Genomic DNA, 22985 nt, shown 5'->3' with positions numbered 1-22985 from the left:
GGCTTCGCTCCTTCGTGGGGTCGAGCGCCAGATTCTGCGGGTGGGACGCCGACTCCCTGCTCTGTGACCTTGAGCAAGCCCCCCGCGAGACTCGCAGGGCCTCAGTCTCCTCATCTAGAAAATGGGGCAGTCGTGAAAAAGGCTGCCTTGCGGGTACGTTGTGAAGACTCAGCCAGGGGAGCCTAGGGAGACGTCCGGCGTTGCAAATGCCCGGAGTCAGCTCCGAATAAATGCTAGTCGTGCGGCGGTCTGATGGGCCCCTTTCCTGGGCGGGCTGTGGTCCCTCGTGAACTACCTTGCTTCCAGCTCCTTTTTAGGGCTCCCCAGGCTGGCCTGTGTGTGGGCGGTTCTTTTATGGATTCCCAGGCTTTCCTTCCTAGGATTCTTCGAGCCACGCTGCTGTCCTTCCCCCGCCGCCGCGACCTGGCTCGCCCACCCACCCGTTCTAGAACTTCTTGGGTTCAACCCCCTTTTTCCTACCTATTTTACGGAGCACTGGTCGCACCGGTCGCGGGCCACCTCCTTCCCTCCAGGGCATTTTACTTCTGTTTTCACCTAGGCACTCAAACACCTTTACCCAGTAATTCAGGACCAGGAGCCCCATTTTTCCTTTTGCTACCTGGTATGTTATTGCCTGCTGTGGTGCTTTCCACCTGGCTTTACCTCTGTCATTCGGCTTCCTCCCACAGGAACCTTTCCCGACCAGGGGTGCCTCCTCCTCCTGCACCTCCTCCTGGCAGGAAGCAAGATGGAGCTGCTGGGAGAGGCCTGTGGGATCTGAGAGACGGTGGCGTCTCCTGTCTGATCCCCTTTTCTTGGTGGCTGGTAGTTCCAGACCCGTGTAGTTAAGGGCTGTGACTGCTGATTGAGGTAATTTCTGGAGGCGGTGGAGTCCACTTCTAAAATAAAAGGTGCTGAGAACCGCCTAACACTCCCCTGGCTAATGTCACACTTAATGTCCCACTCTGGGTCGGTGACTCAGACTGCTGCTGCCTATGAGCAGCAAGTCTTGGAAAAAGTTTATAGTGCTCCCTCACTGAGCCTCACGGTGTGTCAGGGTAGTTGGGAGGTAACTGTGGGTCTGGGTGGGGCTTGGATTACTTATCCGATTGCAGCGCTCTGGTGCACAACGGTGCACAAAGTGGCACTTAAGCAGCTGAAAAAGTCTTCCCCGGTTTTGGGGTGGGGGTGGGGCCTTCTTAAGCGGTGCAAGAGATTGGTGCTAGGAAAACAGGGAGAAGCCACAGACCAAATTCCTGATCCTCCTTTTATACAGTTTTAGTAAGAATGTATTCAATAAGAATACTGTATTCGACTTCTACATTGTTGTTCTCTTTATGGTTAATCTTAATCTAAGACTCCAGACTACATTCTTATGGAGTGTTGTCTAACATGGCTGCATTCCAGGCCTCCATTTTTCACCAAAGGGGAAACAATGTAAAGAGACAAGGTAATAGTGATCCTCTGTGCAGCACTTCAGGAAATGAAATCTTAAAACCACATGTTGCACTTGGAATAGAGCTAGTGTAGTCAAGGGGTTGATATCTGGTTAGGCTATTTAGAGAAAAGTTATTTATGAGATTCCATGCCATGAATTAATAAGCATTGAATGGCTGCTTTCTAAAGAGCACTGTAATACATCAGTGGTTCTCAGTTTAAGGGTGTGCATAAGAATCACTGGTGGGGCTTTTTAGGTATAAAGATGTCTAGCATCCTTCCTAGACTTTGTGACAGTTCTCCAGGGGGAGGATCAAGGCCTCAATATCTTTAAGAAGCTCCATAGGTGATTGTAATATACAGCCTTACATGGAAAACACTGTAGTGGACACTGAAACAAATAGAAATAAGGCCAGTCATAAGCTGAAAAAAATTACACGTAGATAAGATACTTCCCAACACATACAAAAGAAGGGATTGGAGATTGGTGGTAGATATGAGTGACAGAGAGAAAAGGTGGGAAGAACTTGTGCTGAAAGTCCTGAACAAAGGTATTTGTAAGTCACTTCCAGGTTTCAGTAAGTAGGTTGTCTTGATTGCAGCTCAGGAGGCAAGTGGGAGAGAAATTGGAGATGAAGTCAGTGAGTGACATCTGGGCAGTTTAACGAAGGCTTATCCAACAAATCAAGATGAACAAAGAGTTGGGGGGGAGGACGGGAATGGTGGGTGAAGAAGACCCTGTGGGTTGTGATCTGAGGACCTAATCATTGCTTTGAATTCTGAGTGTCAATTGGGTCTTTTAACTGTATGGATCTTGAAAATATCTCAAATTCCTAACTAAACTGTGTCTAGAAAACAGATCTTGTCTGATTTTTTTTTGTGGTGTTGGGGAATCCAAGGGAATTAATTACCCCTGAGTTACATCCCCACTCATTTTTATTGAGACAGTCTCACTAAGTTGCCCAAGCTGGCCTTGAACTTGTGATCCTCCTTCCTCAGTCTCTTGCTTGGGTGGGATCAAAGCATGTGCTACTATGCATGGATGATATTTTATATGCCCCCCAGTTCCTATCCTTAATATTGGCATGCAGAAAGCTTGATGAGTATTGTTAAAGGAAAAGAAACTGTGGAAATGTAGATTAGAAAACTTCGAAAATTGGTTAGTTATGAAAGCAATAAAGGGCTGAACTTTGGATTTTGTAGGGGAAAAAATGAAAGAAGTAATAGATATTTATTAGAAGAAATAATAGAACTCAATTATAGAACTCTGAGTTTGGAGGAAACATACAGTATTACTATAAATAAACTGATTTTTGAGCAAATATTCTGGAATTTATATAATTTGATTATTTCTTGGAGTTATCTTGGGAGACTATATCCTTATTCCAATGCTTCTTTTTGGGAATTTGAGGACCCAAGGAATCTGAGGACCAAATTTTAACTTAGAGCATCAGAAAGATAACTGCTGAGCCAGGGATTTATCTCAAGGGTGTTGCCGCTTGTCTTGCAAGCTCAAGGTCCTGAGTTTGAGCCCCTGCACCCCCCCCAAATGACTGCTTTTGGGTAGGCAGGACTCATTTAGATTTATAAGTTCATATAAAAGCAAAACACTACATATCTCAAGTACTTATATATATCACAACATATGTGCATACATATAAAAGCATATATATATATATATATATATATATGCTTTTATACACACACACACACACACCTACCTACCATAGCATATTTGTGTATGTAGATCACTTTTTCCACACTTAGGAAGGGGACAGAATGAGAATATTTACTTACATATCCTTTTTTTCTTCTGAGAATCCTGAATAAGACCATTTTTGGAATAGGTGTGTTGAGATACACTTCACATACTATATAGTTCAACCATTTAAATTGTGCAATTCACTGGTTTTCGGTGTATTTACAGGGTTGTGCATCCATCATGACAATCTAATGTTGGAGCGTTATTGACCCCCCCAAAGAAACCATGTCCATTAGCAGTCTCTCCTTTCCCCCACCTCTGTCTCTCTAGCAACTACCAGTCTAGCTTCTGTTTCTTTGGATTTGCTTTTGCTGGACATTTCATATAAGGGAATCATACACTGTAGTCCTTGTGCCTGGCTTCTTTTACTTAATGCTTTTAGGGTTCTTTTATGGTATAGTATTTATCAGAATTTTTTTTTTTTTATTATTGAATAATATCCCATTGTATAGAATAAGGCTGTTTTACACACAGAGCAAGTTCAATTCGATAAAGCTAGAGAGAGGAAGTAGGAAAGGGAAGGGTGGGAAATGAGAAATAGAGAGCATCTAAGAAGGATAGGATTCCTTAAGCAATGCAAAGAAGTCAGATGTCTTAGACTCTTGTCTTGTAGCATGGTCTATAGATTTTTCTTTTGTTTTCCAAACTAGCAGTCTTTGATGTGATCATTACTGATGTGATCAAAACTGTGTCAGTTTTATTAACAGGACTTCAGATAATTTGCCATTCTCATTGCATCTGAAGGCGTGTGTTGTAACTACTTCTTGGACTCACGAAATATTTATTTTGGGAGTTTTTGTGGCCTTGACTTTTATGGGCCTCTCCTGTATATCATATGCTCTTGAGGACCAATTTTGGGACAGATAGTAGCATTGTCTTCGCATAGATGGGACAGGCAGCTTTGCCTACCTTGTGCGTCTGTGCATGTGTGTGTGTGTGTGCGTGCGTGTGTGTGTGTGTGTGTGTGTGTGTGTGTGACTGCGACTGCGACTGCGGATTTACCCAGGGATTTTGTACTGGGTCACATCTGTACCCCTTTTTTTACTTTTTAATTTGACATAGTATCTTGCTAAGTTGCCCCACACTGTCTTTAAATTTGTGATCCTCCTGCCTTAGCCTTCCGAACTGCTGGGATTACAGGTGTGCATTCTGCCTTGCCTGGCAGCTCTACTCTTTAAAAAGTGATCATTAATTAATTTTGTCACTTGTCATTATCTATATTAACATTTGAAATCAGTTTTGCTTTTGGTTGTTTGATTTATTTAGTTAAAATAAATAGTAACAATGAGTAATAGGCCTGTGAGTGATTTTTTTCTTTTCAATACTTTCTGTATTTTCTAATTTTAAAAATTAACATATAAGGCCGGGGATTTTGCTCAGTGGTTCCAGCGCCTACCTCACAAGCACAAGGACCCGAGTTTGATCCCTGGTACCAAAAAACAAACAAACAAACATATAATTGCTCTATGAAACAAAAAAAATCAATAAAGTAAGATCATTTGTATAATCTTTTACAATTCATGAAATACATTCATATTGGTGATCTCATAGTAATTCTGATTCCCATTTTATAGGTGAGGAAACTGTAGTTTAGAGAAATTAAATAGCCTGCCTACAGGTAGTTAGGCTGGTTTCCAACTCTGGCTCTGTTATTTCGCAACCTCTGCTTTTTTACCTCACCATTCCACATTCACTTAGAGCAAAGTTACTAAATATCAGTGGAAGTTTTCCACTTATAATCAGAAGCAATAAGAATTCTCTTAGTCATAGGGTTTCTGTTTGTCCTGTGCTTGGCAAAGGTATCTGTTTAGTCTGCCTTTGGCATAGCCTACATGAAGGGCCTATATGATGTGAAGTAGATTTCTGTTTTATAGCCAGTGTTCAATTCCATGGCTTCCCTCCTTTCCTTCCTGAAATAAGAATAGGTACAGATTAGCACAAAAATATTTATACTTGTAAGATGAAGGCTTTCAAAAAATACTATGTATGCCTGCTTAACTTGAAGTCTATTAGAACTAAATAGTATTTGAGATACATTTGTAGACTATTTGGGGAATCATGAAATTTCATTTGAAAAACTTGGTCCCCAGATCAAAAGAGGTTTAAGAATGAAACAGATGTGAACTTTATTCCAATCGTGTGTAACACTCATGTGACCTAGAGAACAGAGGAGTTTTGGAAGTTGTGTATGTTTTTACAACTATGTTTATAATTTTAGTGGCACTCCAATTTAAATGTTTGTTTATATGCATGTAGTGGAAAGCTGAACTTTTCTAAAACTGTTTTATAGATTGGTATAATTCTAAATGGTCAAGTAAGTATCAATAACAATAGCATAGGTTTGACCCCTCTCCCCATAGTCATACAGTTAAGGATAGCATTAGGGAGACTACTTTTATGGAGATAGGACTCATTTGGATTTTAATATTTCTTCTTTTTTTTTGGTACCGGGGATCGAACTCGGGTCCTTGCGCTTGCAAGGCAGGCCACCGAACCACTGAGCTAAATCCCCGGCCCTGATTTTAATATTTCTTGTATATTTGTTTAAAAATGAAGTAGCCTGGTCGTTTTGCATATTTAATTCTTGGCCATTTATATGGTTATAAAATGCTTATGTTTTATATACTGTATATCAAAACTCAGAGTGTCATTTTAGCAGCCTCTGACAACTTCCTGGTTTTTCACACACCCTTAGGAAGGTGGTAGATAGGAGTGCTGTCCTTATCCACAGTCTACTGCCTAGTGGAGCATGTATATGCGCTGATGGGACACTTGTCATACTTGTTTGGTGTTTGTCTTCTCTAGTAGGTTGTAGGCTCTGTGGTGGCAGGGACCAGGTCTCTCTTGAGCACTGATGCGCAATACAAATTTTTAAATTAAATGGATATATGTATCAAATATTAGGAATTACTGTGCAAGCATTACTTTCCACCCTTGGCTTTCAAACATCTGGTACAACTAAATTTGATGTCTCATCAAATTTATAAGAGGCTTTGACAGAAACAGTATATACTAAGAGGGAGGAATGAATGGCTAACTGCCCATTGTTTGAGATAACAAAGTGTTCAGGCTATTTTGGGTTGTGGTTTCTCTGTTTCAGAGTCATTTCAACTATGCGGGCCGCTTACTAAATTCATAAGTGAGGCTGTGTTGCCTCCTTCCTCCTGGAAATGGCATTTGGATTTTGCATTCTCTTTTTGGGAGTGCCCTTTTAAAATTTAATGATTTATACCAGGTGTTGATATATTATTTGGAACTCTGCTGGTTACAGTGGAGACTCATACTGTGAGTCATGAATTCCTTATTAAAGATCTTTATTTCCTTGAACCATATGGCAAGAGACAAAGATATCATAAAGTTCATCTGTTGCTTTTTCCTTTCTGGCTGACTTGGGGCTAACCTTTTTATTAAGCTTTATGTCATGGTCATGACTGTGGGTTATATTTTTATATAATAAATCAGCATTAGGACAGTAGCAAAAGCAACAGCAGTCCTTAATGATCTGTTATCTGAGATGAGCTGGTTTCTATCTAGAGGTTCTCTTTCTAGAATAATGCTCTGCTCAGAACTGATTGAGAAGGGTCTTTCAGTCATGAGAAGGAAGTTGGTATATTGGAGGAGGGACTTCCCAGTGGACTTCTTTCTGTCTTTCTATGCCATGTATCTTGGACTTCAAGAGTTTTTGCAAAATGTGTCTGGATATATTGGGCTACATCATTCAGATAACATATGCTTTGAATTATCAGGTATCTGCTTTATTTTTCAGTCATTTTTAGTACTTATTCTGTTTCTGTTGGGAATGGTTATGGAGAAGAAGGTCACCTCATCTTTTTCTTAAGTTACGAAAAGGTTTATTAGTGAAGGAAGTTGAGATTAGTAGATAAGGGAACTATGTTCATCTGTGGTTTTGAGGATGTTGAACAGTATACTACTAGTATCATTTTTTATTATACTGAGTTTTTGAAAAATAAAATTTTTCTTGTTATGAAATTATTCCATTTTCATTGTTAACTTAGAAAATCTTCAGTTACAATCTTCTTTCTGTTCTCAGCCTTTTTCTGGTTTCAACTTGATTTGTATTTTACTTTCCCTTGGTCACCAGTTCTGTCTACTTCAAAGCAATTTTTTTCCCTGAATATAATTAAAAGTTTATATACAGATCTCTGATTTTTCCTTTTCTATCATTAAATAAAAAATAAAAACCATCTCTAAGTCACTTCCCTGCTCATGAATTTGTATGGGGATCCCTGTTCCTATAACACCCTCAGAATTTCTCTGCCATATGCCGTCTAGGGATCTAAGATGTCAGTAGTTAATTACTGTTGCAGTAAATGTGGAATGAAATAACTTCCAAATAATATCCTAGATCCTGAAAGAATGATTCTTTTTTTGTTGTTGTTGTTCTGGGGATTGAACTCGGGACTTTGTGCTTGCGAGGCAGGCGGTGGAACCACTGAGCTAAATCCCCAGCCTGAAAGAATGATTCTTGACATTAAGACATAGGGTCATAGTTTGATGTGATGGCACATACCTATAACCCCAGCTCTTGGAAGGTTGAATCACATGTTCAAAACCAGCCTGGGTTACATAGCGAGATCCTGTCTCAAAAAAAAAAAAAAGATATCTGGTCAAATACCCATCGATTTAACTTTTTTATTAAGTATGTACATTGTGTACAGAAGTGAAATATGGTAGAATACTGAGCAAAATGGGACTTGTATAATTAGATCTAGGAAATTGGAGGTTCATTGCTTCTTTCCCTTGGGACAATTTTTGTAGATTTTGTATCTTTATATATGGGGGTCGTCCTTAATGACTGATTTGATTATAGTTTTTCTTCCCCTTCCCTTTCCATTCCCCTAGGGCTGCTATATTTTTTGCTTGTTGGTTTCTTAAGTGCTGGGACTTGGTATTCTCACTGTTTTGTTTATCATATTCCCTTGCTTACGGTAATCCTTCAATAATTGTGTTGTGCTTTGATACTTAGTGTACAGCTGGTCATTTTAGGTCATTATTTCATGATGGAGGGGTGACAAAGGTTCATAAATAACACTGTGTTGGTTACACACAATTTAGATTTTTTAAAAAATCACTTCTATCAGAAGTCAGCTCATTGGGGCCATTTTGTATTTTTACATATGCCTATGTATTTCAATACAATTTACATTTTTTAAAATCACAGACATTTTATAAATGATGAAAGCAGAAAAAAGCTGGTAAAAACAACCAAAATAATCTAATGGACTTGGCTGTATAATATAATCACAGAATACTTGTCTACATGTAAAAAAAAATGCAGTAAAGAGCATGTATAACAATATATAGGGCCAGGGATTTGGCTCAGTGGTTCTGGTGCCTGCCTCGCAAGTACAAGGACCTGAATTCGATCCCCGGTACCAAAAAACAAACAAACAAACAAACAAACAAAAAAACCCAAACCAAAACACAAAAACAATATATAATAGAAAGCATTTTAAAATCTGAAGAAAAAAAGCTCGTTGGATTGGTGTGAGCGTAGGATATATATATATATAGAGAGAGAATGAGGGGCAGTGAATCTTAGAACTAAAAATGTTTTACAAATATTATTAAATTGCAAAAAATGGCGTTTTGGGTCCCTTAGAGAATTTCCCAGTGGTAAGATTTCCAGTTGAATGACTTTTAAGAGGAAAGTGGCTGAATTTCTCTGCAGTTCTAACCACAACTGGCCACAATCCAAGTTAAAGTCATTCCTTCTTTTGAAATAAGCTTGAATTATTCCTGTGAGTAAGCTTTTAGTGAAGAAAGAGAAATGGCACGTTTGTTCTTAGAGTTGAGAGTTGAGGGACCTCTTGTTATCTTGCCTCCCATGTTCTAGCTTCCTGTCCCCACCCCATCTCTGGGGAACTGGCTCAGTTTTTTTTTCAATCTACCAGGTAGGCAACATGTTTTTATTCATGAAATTAAAAGAGATAAAAATGGGCTAGTAAATCTTTTATAGAAAAATATAACATCATCAGCTTCTCATCTTACAAGCCTTCTTCCCAAACAATATAATTATTTGTCAAACTCAAGCTTTGGTCACTGTTAGAGATGGTGAATGATGCTGGGATCTATGATGTGATCTCTAGCCTCAAGTTGCTTGATGCAATAATAATCTTATAAATGAAATAATAATCTTATAAAAATATTTATCCACTAATTCTCTACCAGTGAAATTGTTGCAGAATTTAAGTTATTCCTCTTAAAGGATTATATGTTGGTGCTGGAAATACAGATTTTGTTGTTTGGAGTCATGGAGAAACAGTGACGTATTAGTGATATGGGGAACGTGACAGGCACACAAGGCCCAGCAGCAAGTAGAGAGGGGTGATCAGTTGGTGGAACCCATAGTTAGGAAAAGAGCTTTGAGTGTTGGCCCCAGCTACTCTCTACTTGTGGTTTGCAAACCTGCTGTCTCCCCCACCCCCAGGTCTTTGTACTGATTTACACCCTCAGTCCTTTTTTAAATCTTAAATTTTATTTATTATAATTTTTTATTTTGAGACATGGTCTCACTGACTCACTAAATTACCTAAGCTGGGTTTGAACTTGCAATCCTCCTGCCTCAGCCCCCTAGAGTGTTGGGATTGTAGGCATGTGCCACCACTCCTGGTCTATCACAGGGCTTCTTGTGTGGACCTTTATATGTGGTGTTCCTTGTGCCTGTACAACCCTTCTCTGCTTCTTGGATAATTTCTAGTATTCCTCAGTTTCCGTACTAAATGTGCACTTTAAAAGTGATGCTTTCCCAGATTATCTTCAAACCAGGTTAGTGCCCCTCTGTCATATATTTTTAATCTTTTTTCTTATTATGATTATAATTATAATTAATTATTGTGTCATTATTACTTGTTTAACCTCTTTCTCCCCACGTGGGCCTCAGAGGCAAATATTGACTCTGCTGTGTTTGCCTCCAAATTTTTCACACCAATCAGGTTGCTTGGCACAGAGTACAGTCTTGATAAACATTTGGTGAGCGACAAATTAGAGGGCCATTTGGTGCTTCCCTACAAAAAAGTATTTTAAGCTTCTTTGGAGCATTCCAGTGCGCATCATGCTATGGGTGAATCTTGGTGGTGACATTTAGTGGCTAATGAGGAAAGAAGGTGTAAATTATTGCATGCAATAGGACTATTTAATTCATGTTGGGTAAATTCCAGGCTCAGTCTTGGGTATATAATAAGGATAAAACTGTCTAGCACAGCACAGGATTATGGAAAATATGTAAGTGTAAGTAAAAATAAAACATGGATTTGGGTTCTTTTAGTTTTCACTCTTTGCAAATGATCAGAGTATCCAACTGTGGTAAAATGAATTAGCAAATTCCAGAGTTGGACTTCAGATATAGCTATTACATAAATCAGCATAGAAACTTGGGAGGCAGTATAGTGTAACGGTTAAGAGTTAAACTCAGTCTGGTGCAGTGGTACATACCTGTAATTCCAGTACTTGGGAGGCTGAAGCAGGAAGTTTGCCAGTTCAAGCCCAGCCTGGGCCACAAGCAAGACCCTGTCATTAAAAAAATAATAATAAAATAAATATTTAGAATTATTCCTGAGTTAAGAGCTCAATTGGTGTCAGACATTATCTCTATTATCCTTTCTCATGATTTTTAAGTCCTATTTTAAATGTTAATCTAATGAAAAGGCAGTGTTGATTTTTTTTTAAAAAAAATGTCTGAGCATAGCTTCTTTTTCTCAACAAGGCAAAATGCCAATGAAAGCTTTCAGTAGAATTCCATATGTTGTGGAATATACAGTTTTACAACTGCGGGGAAAATATCACTCACAGTTTTAGATGCCTGAACCTTTGATTGCCAATTTCTCATGATTAAAGACAACCATCTAGCTGGGTGTGGTGGTGCATGCCTGTCATCAGCACTCAGGAGGCTGAGGTGGGAGGATCGCCATGAGTTCGAGACCAGCCTGGGCTACATAGTGAGTTCTAGGTGAGTCTCAAATACATAGGGAGATCCTTTCTCAAAAAACAAAACAAACAAAAAAAGACAACCATCTACATTTTTTGGGGGATGGTGCTGAGGATTGAATACAGGGCCTCTCATACTCTAGGCAAGTATTCTACCACTGAGCTAAATCTCCAGCCCAACCAGCTAATTTTTCTTCTTTCTTTTTGAAATGCGGTCTTGCTCTTTTGCTCAGTTTGCCCTCCAGTTACTGGACTCAAGCGGTCCTCCAGGCTTAGCCTCCTAAATAGTTTGGATTACAAGCATGCATCCACTTTATTTATTTTTTGGTTTTTCTGAGGCAGAGACTCACTATGTGGTTCAGTGTGCCCTTGAGCTCACTGAGTAGCCCAGGCTAGCTTTAAACTAGTGGCAGTTCTTCTGCTTCAGCCTCCTGATGCTGGGATTACAGGTATGTACCACAGGTATGTACCACCACTCCTGGCTTATACATCCACTTTAAAGTTTTAGTGCAATGTCTTTTGTTCAGAGCAATAGTGAAAAAAGGTATACTGTTGTTTTAATTTAGAAGAAAGAATTGGGACTTAGAATTTAGCAGGGGTGGGGATATAGCTCAGTGGTTCCGCCACCTGCCTTGCAAGCCTAAGATCCCAAATTTGATCCCCAGTACCAAAAAAAAATTTTTTTTTTGGCTCAAGATTTCATTGTCCTATTTTCCAAAAAACATAAACTGAAGGAGTAGCTAAGCCACGAAGTAAAATAAAATGGAATCAGCTTTCCAGGTAGAGTTAAATATGATACATTTGTGATATAGAATTTATCGTATTCTGGATCAGCCAATTTAATTTAAGAAATGCTTAATGAACACATACTATGCCAGATTCTAGACTGGCTTAGTATTTCTTGCCAGAGAGGAGGGATATAATCATTTTCAGATGTCCTATCAAGAGTAATAGAGTTGAAAATGGGATTCTGGAGACCATAACTACTAGTTTGGAAGTTATGCGCATTGTTTCTAGACTTTTAGTGGTCTTCTAGAAATTTTTTACCATGTAAGTTTAACTTCAGAATTTTAGCATCTTTATTTTCCTCCCTAGTAATAAAAAACTCTTAAAACACTTTAAATTCCATTCTCTTAGCCAAGATTTTATGAACCTTGATTTTATTCAGCACACAAATTAGAAATTATTATCTTCTACCCCTTTCCCCATTTACCATTTTCTTTGAGGTACAATAGAATTGATGAATAGCCTTTCCTAGTAATTTTGCTTCTTCCTAAAATTCATCTTTTGCTAGTATCTTTGGTGGGGACTTTGAATATATACACTTAGGATTTTAATCATTGGAAAGTATCTTTATTTTGGTCTTTATTTTTTGAAAGATAAATTTCTTGGCTATTTAAATCTAGGCTGATATAATTTTTTTTCAGCATATTATTCCAAGGTTGTCTGTCTTCAAATTAGCCATCAGTGTTTTGCTATGGTATATATCTTTTTTCCTGTGGTTTTAAAGACTTTCCCTATCATGATTTTTTTTGTTGTTCATTTTTTGTTTCTTGATTTTGAGGATTTAATTTCTTTTATCAATCTGGGAAATTTCTCAGCTCTTGTCCAATCTTTGAATGTTTGCTTCTTTGTATTAATTCCTTTTAGAACTCTAGAGATATGTTGGACTTTCTCACTGTATTCTCTCTGATCCCCCTACCCCCATGGGAAGGGAGGGGTTGGACCCAGGGCCTCATGTGGACCAGGCAAGCGTTCTACAGTGAGTTATAGTTACAGCCTTCTGTGTCTTTTAATAGCTTGTATTTCCTTCTCAGTACTTTCTGCATCTCTTCAGTTTGCTAGTCTCATGCAGCTGTGTCTAATATGCCATTTAATTCATTTGTTGAATTTTTAATTTAAATGATGGTATTTCGTACTTCTACGGTTACATTTAGATCTTTTTCAAAATGTGCCTCAGTTTTGATAGCCTCTTGTTCTTTAATCATACTATTTTGGTTTGATTAAAAAAAAGCTTCTTGGAATGTGAGACTTCAAGAGCTTAATACCAGGTTGAGGATAAAAACAAGGCACTTTTAAAATATGGTGAAATGGCACTTGGGAGGTTGAGGCAGGAGGATTGCTGTGAGTTTCAGGTCAGCCTGGGCCACGTAGCAAGTTCAGAGCCAGTGTAAACTACAAAGGGAGATCCTGTCTCAAAAAACAAAAACAAAATAAAACAAAAAATGGTGAAATGCCACAATAATATTTGATCTTGGAATTGTAGAATTCTTTGACTTAAAAAAATTTTTTTTTATTGTGGTGAAATATGTATTTTACCTTTTTTTTTTCTCTTTTGTACCAGGGACTGAACTCTTGCATTTGTGAGGCAAGTGGCGGCAATGCATTTTACCATATTAAGGGTGCAGTTTTGTGGCATTAAGGACAATAACATTGTTGTACAAACATTACCACCACATACCTCCCGAACCTTTTTTTTTTCTCTAACTGAAACTCCATTTTTCTCCCTTCCCCCCAGTCTCTGGCAGCACCACTTCTGTTTGTATGAATTTGACTACTCTAAATATCTTTGGAATCCTAGAATATCTGTCGCTTAGTGACTGACTTCTTTTGCTTCGCCTAATGTGTTCACGGTTCATTCATTTTGCATCATGTCAGAATTTCCTTCCTTTTGAAGGCTGAATTGTATTCCTGTGTGCACACACCGCATCTTGTGTAGCCATTTATCCACTGATAGACATTTGGGTGGCTGCCACCTTTTGGCAGTTGTGAATAGTGCTGATATTTCATTACGCTTTTAATGCCTTAGGAGGCCTGGCCTCTGTCTCGGCGGGGCATAAGCTGTGGATGCACTCTGAGTGAGAACTGTGCACCCAGCCTCTGATGCGGGGAGTAGACATGGAAGGAGACCAGGCCCAGGTCCTGTCTCAGAACATGGGAAGACAGGAGTCCATTCTGTCTTGGAGGCAGTGTTTGTAGTGTAGGCAAGTTTGCCAGCTGGAGAAAATGGGAAACACTTCTATATAGAATGAATAGAGTTGAGAGTGTGGACTTGCACGTCTGAGTTACTTTCGTGGCAGACACAATACCTAACACCGCAGCTCACAGGAGGAGAGGTTTATTTTGACTCTTGGATACAGTCCCCTTCAAGGAAGACGGCATGCCCGAGGGCATTATGGAGGAGTGTGTCTTAGTCTAAACATCAGTGCAGTCAGGGAGTGGGGAAGCTTCAGCAGTGAGATACCAAGGCAGATTGTGCTTGCTTGTATGTAAGTCAGTTTATTTGCTATATAAGTCAGTTAAAAAAGAGAGAGAAAGAGAGAAGAAAACTACAGTATTTTCAATTTCTGAATATGTAAAAAGAAAATCACCTAGTTCAAAATTTAAAAGAAAAGGTAACACAGGAAAAAGTCTCCTCAATCTTGAATTCCAGCTACTTGGTTTCCCTCCTCATAGGAAACCAGTGAACTTATAGTAAGGTGTATAATTTATAAATATAAGGTGTATAAATAATTTATAAATATAAGGTGTATAATTTATAAATTAGGCACATTGCAGGGTATGGTGGTGCATGCCTATAATCCTAGCATTGTAATGCCTATAATCTGGAGGCTGAGACAGGAGTATTGCAAATTCAAGATCACCCTGGGCTAAACAGTGAATTTGAGGCTAGCATGGACTATGTAGTAAGGCCCTGTCCCAAAACAAACATACGAGTAAGGCACAGTAGGAGATTAACAACAATAATAAAATAGAACACTTCTAACAGTATACCGTAATAAAGGTAATCTGACTATGTACCCACCATACATTATTATACCATCCTCACCTTTTTCCATGTGATGACATGACTTGTGATTCAGACTGTGATTGACCATGGACAACTGAAAGTTCAGAAAGTAAAATGGGGGGTGGGATGGGATGTAGCTCAGTGGCGCTGTGCCTGCCTGGCAAGTGCAAGGTCCTGAGTTTGATTCCTGGTACCGAAAGAAAAAAAAAAAAACAACATAAGTAGAGGAGGACTACAGTAGTCCCTTGGGGATTGTAATAATAAATATATTAAACTCGACCCTAAAGGAATAGCTATAGGTTATTTGTAATGTTTTGCTGTTCTAGATAGTATGGCAAAGAATGACACAGGTATGTCATTTTATGGATATATAAGTGCATTCATAGGATACTTCTCTAGGTGTAGAACATACCGAGTACCAGATATTAGGTAACAGGGATTTTCAGCAGATGGTAAGGTTTTGCAAAGCTAATCCTGGTGGCAGTGAGTAAGACTGATTATGGCATCGGTGAGATTTTGGTGTTGGAGAGCCAGCCATCCCAGTGAGACTGTAAGGCTGCTTTCAAGTGTGGGAGGACTGCAGAAAGAGACATGGGCCAAATTCTAGAGCAGCCTTTTTATTACTTAATTTACATTTAGATACATGGCGTATTCAGTTACAAAAACTGATCAGGGCATTGTCGAGGTCGTTCAGAGGTAGAGCATTTGTCTGGCATGCACAAGGCCCTGGGTTCCCTTCCCAGCTCCATATGCACACATACAATTAGTAAAACAAATGAGTTGTATGTAATTATTAATTAAAGGCAACACTGTGTGATTGTTTTCTGCACTGTACAAGTGAGGAAACTAAGGGTCGTGGACTTCAAGGAACTTGTCCCTGATCCAGAGCTGGTAATTGGTGGTGCCTGAGCTGAAGTATTTTAATTCTGCAGATGAGCTTACCTGAAATGCAAGGTGCAAAACCAGAAATCCTTATCAGATCAAAGAAATCTCAAGAATGATTCTATTGAAGTTAAAAAAGAAGCAAGTCACGTCAAACCTTTTTTATTTCATGTGGAAGTAAGAAAAACAGGGCATTTGTAGCCTGGATCCACTTGTAGAGATAGATGCTGGAAGAAAACAGAAAGCACAGGACCCAGTGGAGACGCTAGGCTAGGAAACCCTTCCCATGCTGCTCAGTTGAAATGAATCTCCTTTTGCTGTGTTTCTGTAAGACTTGATTGAGGTGCTTATCAAACCGTTGCATAGGATTAGAACTACACGTGTTCATATCTGCTTCTGTCTCTCCTTCAGACTCCCACCCAGCTTCCAGATTGATGTTCTAGAAGGCACTGAGTACTCCCATGGAGTGGGCTGCTTGCACAGTACTTAGATTATTTAATGGTTGCATCTGCAGCACTAAGATTTATTCCGTCAGAAAAGACAGATAAAAATTCTGAGTCATAGTCAGCAGAGTGATTGTAAAATTCTGACGCCAATGATATATCTTTGTACACCAGATAAATAGCCTTTCCTAATTTGGAAAGTCTCTGGAGTAAAAGGAGCTATAAATAATTGAACTCCATCTTAGAAATTGCCATAGCTGTTGCATCTCTGAAATTAAAACTTCAAGATACATTTTACCTGGCATGTACCAAAGATTCTTCAGACTGGACGCTCTGGATGGGGTTGTCCTACAGCTTTCATAGTAAGGCAAGCTCCACAGTTATTCTACTGTGGTCATATTATCCTGTGGCCCTGGGGAATGGGAACACCTCTTGCTTTCTCCTTCTTGCCTGGGAGCAGGTCTTATTGATTTATTTGTTTGAGACAGAGTCTTGCTTTGTAGCTCAGGCTGGACTTGACCTTATTATGCAGGCCAGGCTGGCCTCAAAGTCATGGCGATCCTCTTGCCTCATCTTCCTGAGTCCTGTGATTACAGGTGTGTACCACCACATCTGGTGGTCTCTATTATTTATGCTTAATAGATAAACATTTAAAAAAAGTAATGTTCTGCTGATCTTTTCTTCCATATTTTTTTCTTAGAGCTACTGATCTATATTATTCTTCTAATCTTTCCCTGTCATCCATTACTACCAACTAAATCTTCCTTTAAGCATAGCTCTGATCTCAACACCTTCTTGATCACAAAAGCCTTTAAGCCTCCTTTATATTATCCCCTAAGTTAATATAAATTTTTTCTTCCAGCTCTTGTGGGCTATCATACCCAGAACTTTTTCTTGATCTTATTTCTCTGAGGAAAGCAGGAGTCAGCAGATTATAGGCTGTGTGTGGAATGTTGAACTGTCCAGAAGTTAAGAGCAGTGTTTGCATTTTGAAATATATTTTGGGGAAATTGTGCAAAATTGATGTCTATAAATAAGGTTTTATTGAGGAATACAAGCTATATCCATCATTTACGTATTTTGTGTGGCTGCTTTCACATTTATGATGACAGAATTGAGAGGTTGTGATAGAGATCATATAGGTCACAATGCCTAAAATATTTATTATCCACCCCCGCCTTTTTTGTATCAGGGATTGAATTTGGGTCCTTGAGGTTGTGAGGCAGGTGCTGGAACCACTGAGCTAAATCCCCGGCCCCCATCTGGCTCTTTATAGAAAAATGTTGCCAACACAAAAGCCTAGAGTTGAAGGCTTACAGATTTGGGAATAGACCTCAGAGATGTTCTAATCCAAGGCTCTCACTTTAAAAATGAGAAAACCTAATCAGAGATGTTGGCCCATCCCTACAATCCAAGCACTCAGGAGGCTGAGGCAGGAGGATTGTCTGAAGTTTAAGGCCAGCCAGAATTACATGGTGAGACCTCGTCTCACTGCCCCGCCCCCCAAAAAAACCAAAAACCAGAAACAAAAATACCCCAAACCAAACCAAAACAAACCTTATTCTAATACATAATCCTGATCAGCATGTGTCTGAAGCATGTCCTTTGGTAGTGGAGAAGCTAAAATCAGAATCCATTGTTGATTCTGTGCCACTGTGTTCCCCTCCTGTGAGATCTGGACTGGCTCATTGAGATTTCTGGACATTTTATGTACAAACTCAAGTGCTTCTCACTCCTGTACACACACTACACTTCTATCTAGGATGCCTCTGTCCCTCCAGAAATTACACCTGTGCTTTTAAGGCTCAGTGTAAACACTGGCCATTGTGGTCCCAGTAACAATGCACTGTTCCCAGTAGTGCTGCTTTCCCTCCCTTTGGCATTTAGTGGTCGTGGATATGGTCCTGAGGCTGTGCCAGACTGGAAGCTCCCTGACGGTGAGTCTTTGTGTCACCCGCATGATGCCTTACACATAGAACTCTTAGAAACTAAAGGATGAATGAATATGAGATTGTTAGGTATAAATGATACCTTAAACATGTCTAGTTTGTGCCAGGGATATAGCTCAGTGACACTGTGTCCACCTGGCAAGCCCAAGGCTCTGAGTTCGATTCCCAGTACTGGAAAAAAAAATCTCTTGTTTACTTCTATTAAAAAATGAGCCAGAGCTGAGGAATTAGCTCAGTGGTTCTGCCACCTGCCTTGCAAGTGCAAGGTCCCAAGTTCAATCCCTGGTACAAAGAAAGAAAAAAAGAAAGAAAGAAAGCCAGCCAGCCAGCCAGCCACATGTTGTAGTGCACACTTGTATTTCCAGCCCTTGGGAGGCTGAAGGAGGCTGATCACAAGTTGCAGGCCATCAAGGCTAGCCTGGATTACGTAGTGAAACCCCATATTAAACACATAAATAAACAAGAGAAAACATGGCACTCTGAGTGATATTGTTAATGGGATCACCCATTTAGGAGAATTCATAGGAAATTTATCTACATCACATCTACCTATCAATTGATGAAGTATGTGTGCCCTGGAGAGGGAACTTGGATTTGCTCTCAAGAGAGTTACCTAATTGTGTGGTGATTATGTAAGCCTTTGATGTATTTATAGATTGGTAGGCTTACAGAGACTTGCCTGCTGAGGTAGGAATTCACATATTAAGATCAATTGATGAAAACCTGCTATATTCTCTCTTGGTAGCCAGACTGCTGTTAGGTCTTTCATTTAAACTCAGTTTCAGACAGTTCCGCTTATGAACCAGTGTAGACTTGTGTTGTTTTTTGATGAACCATTAGGGCTGAACTTGATGGTTAATAAGCACTGAAGATAAAAGGAATGTTTGAGTGTATAGGTGCTTTGGCAGCACCATCTCTCATATGACAGTCAACAAACTAGATAGACTAATGGACTCTCATCACAGTGATTTTTATTTCTTTTTCAGACTGATGATGATTGTCTTCAAGTTATCTGAGATGGTAGGGCTGGAACTTCCTCATAGTTTTAGTTGCCCATTGGCAACTGTTTAACATTAAGACTGTAATATTGACGTTTTACATTAGTAAGCAAGTGAAACCAAAGAAAACCAGAGCGTTCTTGTAAATGTCTTTCTCTTGGCTTAGACTGAGGCTGTGTCTAATCTACTAATGTTACACGAACAGCAGTGATGAAATACAATCCGTGAAAGGCAAAAGTATGGCTGGGGGATGATTTACGCTTTTTTCTATCAGTACTACATGGCCAGTTTGGTCTGGAAGGGCAGCTGCTGTTCTCTTATTTCACTTTTCAGCAAGTTTAGAACCCAGGCTACACTCAGCTCATATGTGGCTACGCTTAAGTTGTGTTTGCAGTTGACAGAAAGAAAAGAATAAAAACATGTAGAAGAAAAGTATTCAGGTAAAATTTTGAAAGTTTATGTAGTATAGGTACCATAAAAGACTCTTATGAGCATTTTAATTAGCAGCCTGGCCATTTGACAAATAAATATTAAACATGCAATTTGCATTTCTGCGTATCTTTGAGAAATGTGTTTGTTAAAATGTGTCCTATAGCCAGATTCAGCTATTATGATGTAAAAGAGAGTCTAATAGCCTCCAATTAGTAAGCAAGATGAGCCCAACATTAGTAAAGATTTCTCAAGAGTTTTACCACTGGATTCCTATTTCAAATTTTGACAATACCTATAATATGTAAAAAGGTACATTTTTGGCTAGCCCCCAAAAATGGTTTATTTATTTATTTAGGTTTTTTTCTTTAAACAAGATCTCCACTATATAGTCCAGGCAGGTCTTGAACTCTTGGTAATCCTCCTGCATTATCCCTCCAAGTGCTGGGGTTACTGGTGTGTGTCATGTATGTCAGCGCCAACTCTGGTTCAATTTTAAGAGCTAGTTGAGGCAGGTTGACTCCGTTGATCTTTCTTAGTAACAGCTGAGGAGTTGGAGCTTAAGTGAACCTAACTGATCTGGGTTCTGGAAACCTTCCACCTTCAGGGAAGGAAAACCAGGACAGTTGGACATGAGTTGATCAGACTGTATCGTGAAGGTTTGTAATCTGCCCAGTGTGACCTTGATGTTTTCCTCACTCATCTTGTCATCTCATAGCTCTGTGGAATGATGGAATCACATGAAATAACAGCAGAAAACACTAGGCATCATTTAATCCCATTCCCCCATTTTATTTAAATTTTTAAATTTTTGATTTTTGTAATTCAGGCTGGCCTTGAACTCACTATGTAGTCCAGGCTGGTCTCAAACTCATGGCAATCCTTCTGCCTCAGCCTCCCAAATGCTGTGGGATTATAGGTGTGTACCACCAAATCCAGCAACTCCTTCACTTTTAAAAGATGCAGAATCATGACAGCTTCAATTCTGCTGGGGCTTCTTCCAGTTTAGGATTAGAATTTGGGTGTGCTAGGTGAACACCACTACCTGAATGATTTTAGACAAATCAAAACCCATGCATCTCTTCCTCCTCTGCAAAGTGGAATTAGTCAGTGGTATCTATATGATAGTGCTGTTATAAGGCTTTATTGAAGTAATAAAGAACTCCTAACTTATAGTGTATGCTGTATTTAAAAAAATGTTCTTTGAAGGAGAAAACTAAAACTACAAATTACAAATACCTTGTCAGAGAGAAAGAAAGGGACCATTGTTTATTTGACACTCATTTCCAGGTAATTTCCATGTGGATTACATCATGTAGCCCTGGAAGAGGTTTTACCTTTCTCATTTTATTGATACGGAGACTGAGGCTGAAAGAGATGAAGTTGCTTGGCCAAGGACACCGAGCTAGTTAACAGAGCGCGGCGAGATTCTGACTGCCTCATTCCAAAGCTCCAGTTCTCTGTTTCTCTGTGTTACCTTCCAGGGTGAGGAACAGGACCTGGTTTTCCTGACGTGAAAATAGGTTGCAGCTCAACCCCTCATTTACAAGTTGGTTGCTTGTAGTTACTTTTTCATAGAGAGATTGTTGTAAGTGATAGTTACCTGTCCAGATTTATTTGCAAAGGTTACCGTGGAACTGAAATTCTGTGCAGTTGTGAATTAAGACTGTTGAGAAAAAAAAAATGTGCTTGCCGTTTTGGCTATTAAAGCAGAAAAATTAGTAATTTCTGTGAAATAATACTTGGGGAGAAGTAGGTTTGGTTAGAAGGCATTGAGGAAGAAGTTGGAGATTGCTTGATTCTGATGGGTCTTCCAGGACATATAAAGGAACTAGACAGATATAGCATGTTCACACATATCCTTTCCCTTATAATCATGCATGAGACAGGACAGGTGGCAGTGTTGATGTCCCTGGGCAATATTTAGCTTTCCTTTTTTCATGTTTTTAATCAATATGTTACAGATGAAGCTGGGTGTGGTATACATGCTTACGATTCTAGCACACAGGAGGCTGAGGCAGGAAGATTGCCATGAGTTTGGGGCCAGTCTGGGCTACATAGTGAGTTCATGGCCAGGCTGAACTACATAGCGAGATCCTGTTTTGTTTTGTTTTGTTTTTTTCAAAAAAAGGTGCATAGGAATGAATGTGACTGTGCTGTGTACCTAGAATGTACCAATAAACTCAGTAAAAAGAAAAAAAAAAAAGGTACATAGGAACCTAGCTGGTCATCTTAATACAGTTATAGGGTGTTAGAGTTTAGAGATGTGTTGGAGAAAGAATGAAAATAAAATGAAGCTTTTTAAAGTTAATTGTGCAGGAGTTAAAACTAATAGAGGACTGGGCCAGGGATTTAGCTCAGTGGTTCTGCCGCCTGCCTTGCAAGCACAAGGACCCGAGTTCGATCCCTGGTACCAAAAACCAAAACTAATAGAGGACTGGGCCAGGGATTTAGCTCAGTGGTTCTGCCGCCTGCCTTGCAAGCACAAGGACCCGAGTTCGATCCCTGGTACCAAAAACCAAAACTAATAGAGGATTTAAGGAATATATGTGGGCAGGTAAGTTTCTAGAATTAAATGTTAACATGTTTTGCTAACTGTATTGTTTTTCTTATTTCATTGAGCACTAATTTCCTGCACAGTAACTCCATGCCAGTCACTGTGTCATGACTATGAGGGAACAAACACTCCCAGACCCGAAGTTACAGATTCGATAGGACTTTGATGTCTACTTGGAACATTTGCAAAAATTATATTCAGACCATCCAATGATATTTTCCTCCCCATCAGTATTTATGAATATGTGGTGGTTACTTAAAACTAGTGGGAGTAATAAGTTGTCATTTAAGTAATCTTTTTAATACCTAAGAAAATTGGAAAAACAAAAGGAAATTGGGAACGAAAACCATTATCTTCTTGTGCTTAATGCTTGATTTCCTATCACTACAGTAGCATTAAAGGGTAGATGTTGGGGACCTTTGTTTTGTAGTGTTTGCATATATATGTTTGAAGCCAACGTGGAAACACCCTAATAGGGTTTGGTATGAGTAGGAATATTTGTCACTTAACAAATGTCTTGCTTTTAAGTTAGAAAGTATGCCTAACAACACAGGAAATAGAGCCAAGAGGCTTGGGATTCAAATTTAGAATGTTTAACTTTCTCAGAGAAACAACCTCTGGGCATTTGAATTAGACAGCTGTATTCTTTTTTACTCTATAAGTCTAGTCTATCTGTGAAATGAAAGGAATGTATCTTGTGTATTTTTTGATGGTGTTACGTTTATTTTATTATTTTTTTTTTGGTACTGGGGATTGAACTCGGGTCCTTGTGCTTGCAAGGCAGGCCACCG

At 39.2% G+C, this 22985-nt stretch overlaps 1 protein-coding gene across 1 annotated transcript in view; it reads left to right on the top strand.

Moving 5' to 3' along the window:
- Positions 1 to 22985, top strand: part of Vcl (vinculin) — a 107111-nt gene that overhangs the window by 301 nt on the left and 83825 nt on the right. Inside the window, exon 2 of the mRNA XM_033766330.1 lies at positions 26 to 153. Within this exon, the coding sequence (XP_033622221.1) occupies positions 26 to 153 (128 nt within the window). The remainder of the gene's footprint in view (positions 1 to 25; positions 154 to 22985) is intronic.

The sequence above is a fragment of the Fukomys damarensis genome, unplaced genomic scaffold (genome assembly GCF_012274545.1).
Source record: "Fukomys damarensis isolate Sample0158 unplaced genomic scaffold, DMR_v1.0_HiC HiC_scaffold_20, whole genome shotgun sequence".
Lineage (NCBI taxonomy): Eukaryota > Metazoa > Chordata > Mammalia > Rodentia > Bathyergidae > Fukomys > Fukomys damarensis.
This window is presented reverse-complemented; position numbering and strand designations above follow the sequence as displayed.